At 38.1% G+C, this 14,940-nt stretch overlaps 1 protein-coding gene and 1 pseudogene across 2 annotated transcripts; one reads left to right on the top strand and one right to left on the bottom strand.

Annotated features, from left to right (window-relative positions):
* Positions 1 to 3,781: 3,781 nt before the first annotated feature.
* Positions 3,782 to 4,747, top strand: LOC113904999 (olfactory receptor 52N5-like). The gene has a single exon (XM_027562045.1). It carries the CDS (start codon positions 3,782 to 3,784, stop codon positions 4,745 to 4,747), a length of 966 nt encoding a protein of 321 aa, XP_027417846.1.
* An 8,258-nt stretch (positions 4,748 to 13,005) lies between these two features.
* On the bottom strand, positions 13,006 to 13,448 carry LOC113905602 (annotated as a pseudogene). The gene has a single exon (XR_003514690.1). The product of XR_003514690.1 is annotated as a 60S ribosomal protein L31 pseudogene (transcript).
* Positions 13,449 to 14,940: the final 1,492 nt, after the last annotated feature.

The raw sequence follows: 14,940 nt of genomic DNA, 5'->3' as shown, positions 1-14,940 counted from the left end.
CTTTATATATATTATATATATTCTTTATATATATTCATTACACACACACACACACACACACACACACCCTCCTCTCAAGCCTCCCTCCTCTCTGTCCATTTCACCCCTGTTGGTTGTCACAGAGGGCAGGGTTAGGCTCCTTATGTTATACAGCAGTTTCCAGCGAGTTATCCATTTTACACATGATAAGGTATATATATCAAAATTTTTAATAAACATTTGTTATATGTATTTTTGAAAAAAAGGTTTGACAATGTCCTATTAAAACAAAAGTTCTTCAAGTTTGAATGGATATTCACAGCAGGGCTATTCAGCAAAATTATGACTAAATGAAAGTACATCATATGTATTTACACAATTTATTTAATGATTTCCCATTCTTAGATTTGTATGTTATTTTGCATAAAAATGATACAAGTTTATATGTAGAAGAAAACATTTAGCACAGTGTTTTTTTACTTAATAATTTTTTATTGAGGTGAAATTCATATACCATTAAATTAACTATTTTACTTTTTGAAAAGTAAATTCAGGGATGTGCAACTATCAGTACTATATAATTCCAAAACATTTTTGTTACCTCAAAGGGAAATCAGTCACTCATTGCCCTGGTTTTCTAGCTCCTGTCAATAAATAATTTGCATTCTGATTCAATGAGCTTACCTATTCTGAATATCTCATATAAAAGAAATCATAGAATTCTTAACCATTTATGTTGGGCTTTTTCACTTATGATGATACTTTCAAATTTCATCTCCATAACAGCATATAATTTCAATTTATTTTGATTGAAGTATACTTGATTTATAACGTTGTATTGATTACTGCTATATAGAAAAGGAATTCAGTTATACATATATATACATTTCAAAGTATTCATTCCATTATTATTTATCATAGGAAACTGCATATAATTCTCTGTGCTATACAGTAGGACCTTGTTGCTTATTCATTCCATATATAACAGTTTACATCTGCTAAACCCAATCTCCACTCCACGTTTCCCCCCATTTGCTCTCTCCAGTAAACCATACATTTGTATTCTATATCTATGAATCTATTTCTCTGTTGAAAATAAATTCATTTTAACCACTTTTTTAGATTCCACATGTAAGTGATATTGTATGATTTGTCTTTCTCTGTCTGACTTACTTCATTCAGTATGACAATCTCTGGGTCCGCCTGTGTTGCTGTAAGTGATATTGTTTTGTTCTTTTTATGACTGAATAGTACTCCACTATATATATGTACCACATCTCCTTTATCCATACATCTGTTGATGGGCATTTAGATTGGTTCTATTTCGGGTGTTTCTCAGAAGTATGTAAAGTAGTCTTGGCTATTGTGAATAGTGCTGCTAAGAACACATTGGTGCCTGTATTTTCTTGGATGTGAGTTTTGTGTGGCTGTATGACCAGGCCTTGGATTGCTGAATAATATGGCAATTTTATGTTTAGTTTTCTGAGGAGCATCCATACTGTTTCTCATGATGGCTGTACCACTTTATAGTCCCACCAACAATGCAGGGGAGTTCTCTTTTTCCACATCTGCCACAGCATTTGCATAACAGTATATATTAGTACTTCATTTTATATGAATGATTAATAACTCCTTGTATACATATATATATAGCTTTGTTTTAACATTCAATAGATGAAGCGTTCTTTCTAGCTTTCTCCTAATAGTGCTGCTGTGAATATGAATGTACAAGGTCTTTTTTCATACAAGCTTTCCAATATTTTGGGTAGACACTTAGGGATTGAACTCTTGAGTTCAAATGTCTCTTTCTAATTGCCAGAACTGTTTTCCACAGCTCCTGCATGATTTTATATTTCTAAAGCAATGTACTAGGACCCCGATATGTTAAAATCACCAACACTTACTAATTTCATTTTACCAGGAAAAAAAAAAAAAACTAAAAAATCCTTTTAGGGGAAATAGTGCTCTCCTTTGCAGTTTTGATTTGAATTTGTTTAATGAAAAATAATGTTGAGCATCTTTTCATATGCTTGTAGGCCTTGTACATCTTCTTTAGAGAAATACCTATTCAAGTTATTTGTCCATTTAAAAAGATATAAAATGCATTAGGATGCAAATGCACAAATGGCTGAAGTAAATCCTGGGCTATCAGAGGCTATATAAATTGTACCTGGATTCAATTTTCTAATTAAAAAGAAAGGACTGTCAGATCTGTGGTTTAATTGTGTCTATTCATCTTTGTCTGGAAAAGTAATGCATATTCCGCTTACACATCTATTGAATTTATTGAAGTAATGAGAATCAATGTGTTATTCTGCTTTAAATTAAGATCTTTCTTGGCCACTAAGATTACAAATATTAGCTTCAGTACTTTTTTTGAAGTTTCATTTTCCACCACAAATTTCTTATGCTAACTGAAAACTGCCAGTGTCCTTATCTCTTTTGCCATTTCAAAATCTCAGAGAATAGGATGGATATATATTTGGAAAAAAATGAGCACCTTCTCCACATCAATTGCTCTTGTTGTCTAGCTTAAGAAACTTATATAAGCCCTGACTGACCTCCTTGTTCTTGAGTGCATACATTGAGCACTTTTCACATGCTTGTTGGCAATCGTAAATCTTCTTGAGAGAAATGTCCGTTCAAGTCCTTGCAAAAAAGGTTATGCAAGTAAATGAGTGGATGTAGCTGGTGGTCTTTAAAAGACAGCTAAGAGTGGTAATAGGAAGGAAGGACTAATATTAAAATTATTTATTGATTAAAAATACAGCTTTTCCCTTGACTAAATATAGAATACAGATAATATATGTGCTGAGATGACCTGGACAAAGTAAGAACTAAGATACTTTGAGTTATAAGGAAATATATATATATATCCAAAATAAGCTAGAGGCACACCTGAGAAGGTCACAAAGATGTTGGTAGATCATGTGTTAGACATCATTACCTAAAAATCAGAACTCAGTAATGGAGCTTATTTTGCCATGGGATAGAGGCTGAAATGATTTAGTCTTGGACATGAAGAACGTAAACTGTCTGTGGAAATTTAGGATAGAAATATCTAGTATGCATTTAGAAGGGATACTCATGAATTGTGACATAGATTTCTTATACATTACTTGTCTGAAAATTATCTTTATGTTGGTTACACCTGAGGTTATGAACCTAATTTTCCTGATATTCAACATTATTCTGGAGAAGGCAATGGCAAGACACTCCAGTACTCTTGCCTGGACAGTCTCCTGAATGGAGGAGCCTGGTAGGCTGCAGTCCATGGGGTCAGTGAGAGTCAGATGCCACTGAACGACTTCACTTTCACTCTTTTCACTTTCATGCATTGGAGAAGGAAATAACAACCCACTCCAGTGTTCTTGCCTGGAGAATCCCAGGAAAGGGGAAGCCCGGTGGGCTGCTGTCTATGGGGTCGCACAGAGCTGGACACTACTGAAGTGACTTAGCAGCAGCATCAGCAACATTATTCAATCTTTCTCTACCTCAGTATCTTCTTTTATTTGCTGACAAAACAAAAACTACAATTTTGCAGTTGTGGCTCTAAAATGACATTTATATTGTTTACAAAACTTTAAAAATATTCTTTAATATTTATTTATTCAATAAACTGTGCATTTTCATAATCATTATAATTGAAAACTGTTGGTACTGTTATAAATATAATTTTATGCCAAACTGAAGTCTACATTCTCAAGGATGATCTAAACTAAATTTATATATATTTTTTGTTTCTTCTCCTAGGATTCAAACTTATGGGTGGAAAAAATAGAGTCTCTTTATTGAATTAGTTATGCTGGTTTCCAACAATTCATGTATGCCCCCAAAATATTTTATTCTTAATGGCATTCCTGGTCTGGAAAGAGTACATGTGTGGATCTCCCTCCCATTCTGCACAATGTATATCATCTCCCTTCTGGGAAACCTTGGCCTTGTGTATCTCATTCATCATGAGGAGTCCTTACACCATCCAATGTATTTTTTTCTGGCAATGCTCTCCCTCATTGATCTCTTTACCTCTACCACTACCCTACCCAATGCACTCTGCATCTTCTGGTTCAATCTCAAGGAAATTAACTTCAATGCTTGTCTAGTCCAGATGTTCTTTGTCCATGGGTTCACAGGTGTGGAGTCTGGGGTGCTCATGCTCATGGCTCTGGACCGCTATGTGGCCATTTGCTACCCACTGCACTATGCTACCATACTCACTAACCCTATCATTGCCAAAGCTGGACTTGTCACCTTCCTGAGGGGTGCATTGCTGATGATTCCTTTTCCATTCTTGGTTAAGCGTTTGCCCTTCTGCCAAAGCAATATTATCTCCCATACATATTGTGACCACATGTCAGTGGTGAAGTTATCCTGCGCCAGTATCAAGGTCAATGTCATCTATGGTCTGGTGGTTGCCCTCCTGATTGGAGTGTTTGATATCTGCTGCATATCTGTATCGTACACTATGATCCTTCGGGCGGTGGTCAGTCTCTCCTCAGCAGACGCTCGGCAGAAAGCCTTCAGCACCTGCACTGCCCATATATCTGCCATTATTGTCGCTTATGTTCCAGCATTCTTCACTTTCTTTACCCACCGTTTTGGAGGACACGCTATTCCCTCTTCTCTTCACATCGTTGTGGCTAATCTTTATCTTCTTCTTCCCCCAACTCTCAACCCTATTGTTTACGGGGTAAAGGCAAAACAGATTCGAGACAATGTCATAAAGCTCTTCCAGGGTGAGAAAGGTGCAAGTACTCAGGACAAGTGAAATGAGATAGAATAAAGATGAATGAAAAACAACAAAGGAGAAACTCATGTGTGATATTGAGTCTTTTCTATGATCTATGTTTTTTGCAACTACAGTGGAAAAGTTACAGATAATTCTGGATTTATATTCCATTGACTCCCCATATTTTTTTCCTCTATCACTAGTTTGAACCAAGTCATTGACATTGGTTCATTACAACTTTCCTCTTAATGTATTCATGTAGGATATTTTCTTAACGTTTTGAGAGTTAACTGTCTTGTCTGTGATTATAATCTTCCTTTGTTGTTCAATTGTTAAGTCGTGTCCAACTGTCTTGCAACCCCATGGACTGTAGCCTGACAGACTCTTCTGTCCATGGGATTTCCAAGGCAAGGATACTGGAGTGGGTTTCCATTTCCTTCTCCATGTAATCATCCTTATGGATAAGAAATCAAATGTCTTTTCAGGACATTTTCCAGGCTAGGCAGTCAGTGAAGTAAAAATTCAGTTTATGAATTACACTGATAATATACAGGCAAAATGGCAGTCACTGATTTTTTAAAAAATGGCACTTAGTAAACATCATATTGTAAAAAGCAAGCAGACAAATTTACTGAAGAAATAAATATGTAATCTATAGCTTCAGTTCAGTTCACTTTAGTCACTCAGTCGTGTCCCACTCTTTGCGACCCATGAATTGCAGCACGCCAGGCCTCCCTGTCCATCACCAACTCCCTGAGTGCCCTCAGACTCACCTCCATCGAGTCATTGATGCCATCCAGCCATCTCATCCTCTGTCGTCCCCTTCTCCTCCTGCCCCCAATCCCTCCCAGCATCAGAGTCTTTTCCAGTGAGTCAACTCTTCGCATGAGGTGGCCAAAGTACTGGAGTTTCAGCTTTAACATCATTCCTTCCAAAGAAATCCCAGGGCTGATCTCCTTTAGAATGGACTGGTTGGATCTTCTTGCAGTCCAAGGGACCCTCAAGAGTAGTCTCCAACACCACAGTTCCAAAGCATCAATTCTTCAGTGCTCAGCATTCTTCACAGTCCAACTCTCACATCCATACATGACCACAGGAAAAACCATAGCCTTGACTAGACGGACCTTTGTTTGCAAAGTAATGTCTCTGCTTTTGAATATGCTATCTAGGTTGGTCATAACTTTCCTTCCAAGGAGTAAGCGTCTTTTAATTTCATGGCTGCAGTCACCATCTGCATTGATTTTGGAGCCCCCAAAAATAAAGTCTGACACTGTTTCCACTGTTTTCCCATCTCTTTCCCATGAAGTGATAGGACCAGATGCCATTATCTTTGTTTTCTGAATGTTGAGCTTTAAGCCAACTTTTTTACTCTCCTCCTTTTTTTTTTTTTTTTGATGTTTCAAGCCATTTTTATTTATTTTTTTTAAATTTTATTTTATTTTTAAAATTTACAAATTGTATTAGTTTTGCCAAATATCAAAATGAATCCGCCACAGGTATACATGTGTTCCCCATCCTGAACCTTCCTCCCTCCTCCCTCCCCATACCATCCCTCTGGGTCGTCCCAGTGCACTAGCCCCAACCATCCAGTATCGTGCATCGAACCTGGACTGGCAACTCATTTCTTACGTGATATTTTACATGTTTCAATGGCATTCTCCCAAATCTTCCCACCCTCTCCCTCTCCCACAGAGTCCATACAACTGATCTATACATCAGTGTCTCTTTTGCTGTCTCGTACACTGGGTTATTGTTACCATCTTTCTAAATTCCATATATATGCGTTAGTATGCTGTATTGATGTTTTTCCTTCTGGCTTACTTCACTCTGTATAATAGGCTCCAGTTTCATCGACCTAATTAGAACTGATTCAAATGTATTCTTTTTAATGGCTGAGTAATACTCCATTGTGTATATGTACCACTGCTTTCTTATCCATTCATCTGCTGATGGACATCTAGGTTGCTTCCATATCCTGGCTATTATAAACAGTGCTGCAATGAACATTGGGGTACACGTGTCTCTTTCCCTTCTGGTTTCCTCAGTGTGTATGCCTAGCAGTGGGATTGCTGGATCATAAGGCAGTTCTATTTCCAGTTTTTTAAGGAATCTCCACACTGTTCTCCATAGTGGCTGTACTAGTTTGCATTCCCACCAACAGTGTAACAGGGTTCCCTTTTCTCCACACCCTCTCCAACATTTATTATTTGTAGACGTTTGGATCGCAGCCATTCTGACTGGTGTGAAATGGGACCTCATAGTGGTTTTGATTTGCATTTCTCTGATAATGAGTGATGTTGAGCATCTTTTCATGTGTTTGTTAGCCATCTGTATGTCTTCTTTGGAGAAATGTCTATTTAGTTCTTTGGCCCACTTTTTGATTGGGTCATTTATTTTTCTGGAGTTGAGCTGTAGGAGTTGCTTGTATATTTTTGAGATTAGTTGTTTGACCGTTGCTTCATTTGCTATTATTTTCTCCCATTCTGAAGGCTGTCTTTTCACCTTGCTGATAGTTTCCTTTGATGTGCAGAAGCTTTTAAGGTTAATTAGGTCCCATTTGTTTATTTTTGCTTTTATTTCCAATATTCTGGGAGGTGGGTCATAGAGGATCCTGCTGTGATGTATGTCAGAGAGTGTTTTGCCTATGTTCTCCTCTAGGAGTTTTATAGTTTCTGGTCTTATGTTTAGATCTTTAGTCCATTTTGAGTTTATTTTTGTGTGTGGTGTTAGAAAGTGTTCTAGTTTCATTCTTTTACAAGTGGTTGACCAGATTTCCCAGCACCACTTGTTAAAGAGATTGTCTTTAATCCATTGTATATTCTTGCCTCCTTTGTGAAAGATAAGGTGTCCATATGTGCGTGGATTTATCTCTGGGCTTTCTATTTTGTTCCATTGATCTATATTTCTGTCTTTGTGCCAGTACCATACTGTCTTGATAACTGTGGCTTTGTAGTAGAGCCTGAAGTCAGGTAGGTTGATTCCTCCAGTTCCATTCTTCTTTCTCAAGATCGCTTTGGCTATTCGAGGTTTTTTGTATTTCCATACAAATTGTGAAATTATTTGTTCTAGCTCTGTGAAGAATACTGTTGGTAGCTTGATAGGGATTGCGTTGAATCTATAAAATGCTTTCGGTAGTATACTCATTTTCACTATATTGATTCTTCCAATCCATGAACATGGTATATTTCTCCATCTATTAGTGTCCTCTTTGATTTCTTTCAGCAGTGTTTTACAGTTTTCTATATATAGGTATTTAGTTTCTTTAGGCAAATATATTCCTAAGTATTTTATTCTTTCCGTTGCAATGGTGAATAGAATTGTTTCCTTAATTTCTCTTTCTGTTTTCTCATTATTAGTGTATAGGAATGCAAGGGATTTCTGTGTGTTGATTTTATATCCTGCAACTTTACTATAGTCATTGATTAGTTCTAGTAATTTTCTGGTGGAGTCTTTAGGGTTTTCTATGTAGAGGATCATGTCATCTGCAAATAGTGAGAGTTTTACTTCTTCTTTTCCAATTTGGATTCCTTTTACTTCTTTTTCTGCTCTGATTGCTGTGGCCAAAACTTCCAAAACTATGTTGAATAGTAATGGTGAAAGTGGGCACCCTTGTCTTGTTCCTGACTTTAGAGGAAATGCTTTCAATTTTTCACCATTGAGGATAATGTTTGCTGTGGGTTTGTCATATATAGCTTTTATTATGTTGAGGTATGTTCCTTCTATTCCTGCTTTCTGGAGAGTTTTTATCATAAATGGATGTTGAATTTTGTCAAAGGCTTTCTCTGCATCTATTGAGATAATCATATGGTTTTTATTTTTCAATTTGTTAACGTGGTGTATTACATTGATTGCTTTGCGGATATTTAAGAATCCTTGCATCCCTGGGATAAAGCCCACTTGGTCATGGTGTATGATCTTTTAATGTGTTGTTGGATTCTGATTGCTAGAATTTTGTTAAGGATTTTTGCATCTATGTTCATCAGTGATATTGGCCTCTAGTTTTCTTTTTTTGTGGCATCTTTGTCAGGTTTTGGTATGAGGGTGATGGTGGCCTCATAGAATGAGTTTGGAAGTTTACCTTCCTCTGCAATTTTTTGGAAGAGTTTGAGCAGGATAGGTGTTAGCTCTTCTCTAAATTTTTGGTAGAATTCAGCTGTGAAGCCGTCTGGACCCGGGCTTTTGTTTGCTGGAAGATTTTTGATTACAGTTTCAATTTCCGTGCTTGTGATGGGTCTGTTAAGATTTTCTATTTCTTCCTGGTTGAGTTTTGGAAAGTTGTACCTTTCTAAGAATTTGTCCATTTCTTCCACGTTGTCCATTTTATTGGCATATAATTGTTGATAGTAGTCTCTTATGATCCTTTGTATTTCTGTGTTGTCTGTTGTGATCTCTCCATTTTCGTTTCTAATTTTGTTGATTTGATTTTTCTCCCTTTGTTTCTTGATGAGTCTGGCTAATGGTTTGTCAATTTTATTTATCCTTTCAAAGAACCAGCTTTTGGTTTTGTTGATTTTTGCTATGGTCTCTTTTGTTTCTTTTGCATTTATTTCTGCTCTAATTTTTAAGATTTCTTTCCTTCTACTAACCCTGGGGTTCTTCATTTCTTCCTTTTCTAGTTGCTTTAGGTGTAGAGTTAGGTTATTTATTTGACTTTTTTCTTGTTTCTTGAGGTGTGCCTGTATTGCTATGAACTGTCCCCTTAGGACTGCTTTTACTGTGTCCCACAGGTTTTGGGTTGTTGTGTTTTCATTTTCATTCGTTTCTATGCAAATTTTGATTTCTTTTTTGATTTCTTCTGTGATTTGTTGGTTATTCAGCAGCGTGTTGTTCAGCCTCCATATGTTGGAATTTTTAATAGTTTTTCTCCTGTAATTGAGATCTAATCTTACTGCATTGTGGTCAGAAAAGATGCTTGGAATGATTTCTATTTTTTTGAATTTACCAAGGCTAGCTTTATGGCCCAGGATGTGATCTATCCTGGAGAAGGTCCCATGTGCGCTTGAGAAAAAGGTGAAATTCATTGTTTTGGGATGAAATGTCCTATAGATATCAATTAGGTCTAACTGGTCTATTGTATCATTTAAAGTTTGTGTTTCCTTGTTAATTTTCTGTTTAGTTGATCTGTTTAGTTGTGAGTGGGGTATTAAAGTCTCCCACTATTATTGTGTTATTGTTAATTTCTCCTTTCATACTTGTTAGCATTTGTCTTACATACTGCGGTGCTCCCGTGTTGGGTGCATATATATTTATAATTGTTATATTTTCTTCTTGGATTGATCCTTTGATCATTATGTAGTGACCATCTTTGTCTCTTTTCACAGCCTTTGTTTTAAAGTCTATTTTATCTGATATGAGTATTGCTACTCCTGCTTTCTTTTGGTCTCTATTTTCATGGAAAATCTTTTTCCAGCCCTTCACTTTCAGTCTGTATGTGTCCCCTGTTTTGAGGTGGGTCTCTTGTAGACAACATATGTAGGGGTCTTGTTTTTGTATCCATTCAGCCAGTCTTTGTCTTTTGGTTGGGGCATTCAACCCATTTACATTTAAGGTAATTACTGATAAGTATGATCCTGTTGCCATTTACTTTATTGTTTTGGGTTCGAGTTTATACACCGTTTTTGTGTTTCTTGTCTAGAGAATATCCTTTAGTATTTGTTGGAGAGCTGGTTTGGTGGTGCAGAATTCTCTCAGCTTTTGCTTGTCTGAAAAGCTTTTGATTTCTCCTTCATACTTGAATGAGATCCTTGCTGGGTACAATAATCTAGGCTGTAGGTTATTTTCTTTCATCACTTTAAGTATGTCTTGCCATTCCCTCCTGGCTTGAAGAGTTTCTATTGAAAGATCAGCTGTTATCCTTATGGGAATTCTCTTGTGTGTTATTTGTTGTTTTTCCCTTGCTGCTTTTAATATTTGTTCTTTGTGTTTGATCTTTGTTAATTTGATTAATATGTGTCTTGGGGTGTTTCTCCTTGGGTTTATCCTGTTTGGGACTCTCTGGGTTTCTTGGACTTGGGTGATTATTTCCTTCCCCATTTTAGGGAAGTTTTCAACTATTATCTCCTCAAGTATTTTCTCATGGTCTTCTCTTTTTGTCTTCTTCTTCTGGGACCCCTATGATTCGAATGTTGTAGCGTTTAATATTGTCCTGGAGGTCTCTGAGATTGTCCTCATTTCTTTTAATTAGTTTTTCTTTTATCCTCTCTGATTCATTTATTTCTACCATTCTATCTTCTAATTCACTAATCCTATCTTCTGCCTCTGTTATTCTACTATTTGTTGCCTCCAGAGTGTTTTTAATTTCATTTATTGCATTATTCATTATATATTGACTCTTTTTTATTTCTTCTAGGTCCTTGCTAAACCTTTCTTGCATGTTCTCAATCCTTGTCTCCAGGCTTTTTATCTGTGATTCCATTTTAATTTCAAAATTTTGGATCAATTTCACTATCATTATTCGGAATTCTTTATCAGGTAGATTCCCTATCTCTTCCTCTTTTGTTTGGTTTGGTGGGCATTTATCCTGTTTTTTTATCTGCTGAGTATTCCTCTGTCTCTTCATCTTGTTTAAATTGCTGAGTTTGGGGTGTCCTTTCTGTATTCTGGCAGTTTGTGGAGTTCTCTTTATTGTTTCCTCACTGTGTGTGGGTTTGTACAGGTGGCTTGTCAAGGTTTCCTGGTTAGGGAAGCTTGTGTCGGTGTTCTGGTGGGTGGAGCTGTATTTCTTCTCTCTGGAGTGCAATGAAATGTCCAGTAATGAGTTATGAGATGTCTATAGTTTTGGGGTGACTTTGGGCAGCCTGTATCTTGAAGCTCAGGATTGTGTTCCTTTGTTGCTGGAGAATTTGCTTGGTATGTCTTGCCCTGGAACTTATTGGCCCTTGTGTGGTGCTTGGTTTCAGTGTCGCTATGGAGGCATTTGATGAGCTCCTGTCAATTAATGTTCCTTGGAGTCAGGAGTTCCCTGGAGTCAGGGTTTTGACTTAAGTCTCCTGCTTCCGGTTATCAGTCTTGTTTTTACAGTAGTTTCAAAACTTCTCTTTTTATACAGCACCATTGAAAAAACATCTACATTAAAGATGAAAAGTTTCTCTACTGTGAGGGTCACTCAGAGAGGTTCACAGGGTTACATGGAGAAGAGAAGAGGGAGGAGGGAGTTAGAGGTGGCCCAAATGAGATGAGGTGGAATCAATAGTGGAGAGAGTGGGCTAGCCAGTAGTCACTTCCTTATGTGCACTCCACAACTGGACCACTCAGAGATGTTCACGGAGTTATACAGAGAAGAGAAGAAGGAGGAAGGTGACAGAGGTGGCCAGAAGGATAAAAGGGGGGAATGAAAAGGAAGGAGACAGATCCAGCCAGTAATCAGTTCCCTAAGTGTTCTCCACCGTCTGGAACACACAGAAATTCACAGAGTTGGGTAGAGTCGAGAGGGGTTAGGGAGGAGACACAGGTGACCTGGTGGAGAAAAAGGAGAGTCCAAAGGGAGAGAGAGCAGTCAAGCCAGTAATCTCGCTCCCTAGTGAAAAATGGGTCCTGAAGATTGGGTTCTTAAAGGTACAAAATTGGTAACAAATACATAAAAGCAAAAATTTTAAATCTAGAGTAGAGTTTGGAATTTCAAAAATACGATGTTAAAGAAAAGAAGAAGGAAAAGAAAGAGAGAAAAAACAAACAAACAAAAACAAACAAGGTCGTGAAAATTATAAAGAAAGTACAGGTACAAAATTGATAACTAATACCAAAAAGCAAAAATTAAAAATCTAGAGTAGAGTTTGGAATTTCAAAAATACAATGTTAAAAAAAAAAAGAAGAAAAATAAAGAGAGAAAACAAACAAACAAAAACAGTGTCGCAAAAATTATAAAGAAAATACAGGTACAAAATTGATATCAAATACCAAAAAGCATAAATTAAAAATCTAGAGTAGAGTTTGGAATTTCAGATATACAATGTTATATAAAAGAAGAAGAGAAAGAAACAGAGAAGAAGAAAAAAAAAGTCACAGAAATTATAAAAAAAAAACTATAGGTACAAAATTGATAACATATACCAAAAAGCTAAAGTTAAAAATCTAGAGTAGAGTTTGGAATTTCAAAAATACAATGTTAAAGAAAAGAAGAAAAAAAAAAAAGGTCAAAAATTATAAAATATGTATATATGAAGTTTGCTGAAGAAGAAAAAAACTGGGTCTTTTATTTTTTTTGCAAAGTAATAGGTTATAAAAGTGAAAATTAAAGGAACAATAGAGGACTTAAAATTTTTTTTTTATTTTTTTATTTTTTTCAAAAATTTTATTAACAGTTCAATAACTTTATTGGACCATCAGCAATTAGTTCTCATCCACATTGACTGTCTGTAGATTTTTGAAGGTGGTGACGGGCACGTAGGTAACCAAAGTATAGAGCTTGTTTGGCGAGTCTTCGTCTTCATTACGTTTTCTGGACAACCGCACACGGATCCGGTATGGGACATTCCTGATCCCTTTGGCCCAGACGGCTTTGTTGAGCCTGGTGTCGATGCGCACATCCAGGGTTCCCATCTCCTTCATGGCAAACTTCCGGATTTCTTTGAGTGCCCTAGGGGCACGCTTCTTGAAACCCACTCCATGGATGCGCTTGTGAATGTTGATGGTGTATTCTCTTGTCACCACCTCGTTGATGGCGGACCGGCCCTTCTTCTTCTCGCCGCCCTTCTTTGCGGGAGCCATCCTGCAGGGCCGGGGATGGAAAGGAAGAGCGCGACGGATTCAAAATTTTTTTTTTAATTAAAAAAAAAAAAGAAAGAATGATCGTAAAAATAATATAAATATATCTAGGACTTTCTTGGTTTTGTTGTGGGTATTGTGGGTTCAGTTCATTTTTGGCTAGTTCCTTGGTCTGACTTATATTTCTCAAGATCTATAGGCCCCTTCCTATGTAGTCCGTAGTAACCACAGGGTTTTGATCTATTACCTGTAGCTTCCAAGGCGTTTCCCTCTGTTATATCTTCTTCTGTTTGCTAGTCTCTTCAGTATCTGGTTTCCGCCCTGACACAAAGGGGACGGTGGAGGACACTTTTTTTTTTTTTTTTTTTTAGGCTCACTTGTTCAGTCGCGCTGTGGGGAGGGAGGGAGGGATGCTGCAAACAAATAACACTGGCGTGAGCTCGCAGTGCCTCAGCCACACTGGGTCTGTCCCCGCTCACGGCGCATGTAGCCTCCCTGCCCACACTGCTCGGGCTCTAGGTTGTTCCGCCGGAAACAATCCAAGGCCGGCCCTGGGTTGCATGCACCTCCCAGGTCCAAGCCGCTCAAGTTCAGGCACTTGGGTAGTCCTCAGAGGCGCAGACTCAGTTGGGCCTGCGTTTTGTGCTCTTCCCAGGTCCGAGCAGCTCAGGTGATGAGGTGTTTGGCGAGCACAAATGCTGCTACTTATCGCCTCCCCGCCACTCGGTTATCTGGGTGTAAAACCGGCGCATCTTCTCAGGCAGATGTTGACCGTCCAGACCCCCAATAAGTTTTAGTTAGCAAAGAAGCCTGCTTACAGTTTTATAGATAATGTCTCTCTGGGGCTGCGATTGCCCCCTTCCGGCTCTGGCTGCCTGTCACCAGAGGCGGAAGGTCTGCAGCCGGCTATCTCTGTTCAGTCCTTTGTTCCGTGCATGGGCCTGGTGGTGTCTTAGGTTAGGGCTGGCTTTTCGCGTGGTAGATATCCCACAGTCTGGTTTGCTAGCCCAAATTATTTCGCTCAGATAGCGCTCAGGGTATTCAGGCCAGATTCTTACTCTCAGCGATGCAGCGCGCGCCGCGCTTCCCTGCCCAGCCCCCGCTTGTTAATGGCGGATGCAGGCGTCTGCGCTGCTTCTCCGCTGGGGGAGTTACTGTAGGGCTCGCAATCTGCGAGTTTTAATTGTTTATTTATTTTTTCTCCCTGTTATGTTGCCCTCTGTGCTTCCAAAGCTCGGCACAGATTCGGCAGTGAGAAGGTTTCCTGGTGTTTGGAAACTTCTCTCTTTTTAAGACTCCCTTCCCGGGACAGAACTCCATCCCTCCCTCTTTTGTCTCTTTTTTTGTCTTTAATATTTTTTCCTACCTCCTTTTGAAGAGTTGGGTTGCTTTTCTGGGTGCCTGATGTCCTCTGCTGGCATTCAGAAGTTGTTTTGTGGAATTTACTCGACGTTTAAATGCTCTTTTGATGAATTGTGGGGGAGAAAGTGTTCTCCCCATCTTACTCCTCCGCTATCTTGGCTCCTCCC

This window comes from Bos indicus x Bos taurus, chromosome 15 (assembly GCF_003369695.1).
Source record: "Bos indicus x Bos taurus breed Angus x Brahman F1 hybrid chromosome 15, Bos_hybrid_MaternalHap_v2.0, whole genome shotgun sequence".
Classification (NCBI taxonomy): domain Eukaryota; kingdom Metazoa; phylum Chordata; class Mammalia; order Artiodactyla; family Bovidae; genus Bos; species Bos indicus x Bos taurus.
The sequence above is the reverse complement of the archived record's forward strand: the minus strand, read 5'-3'. Positions and strand labels throughout refer to the sequence as shown.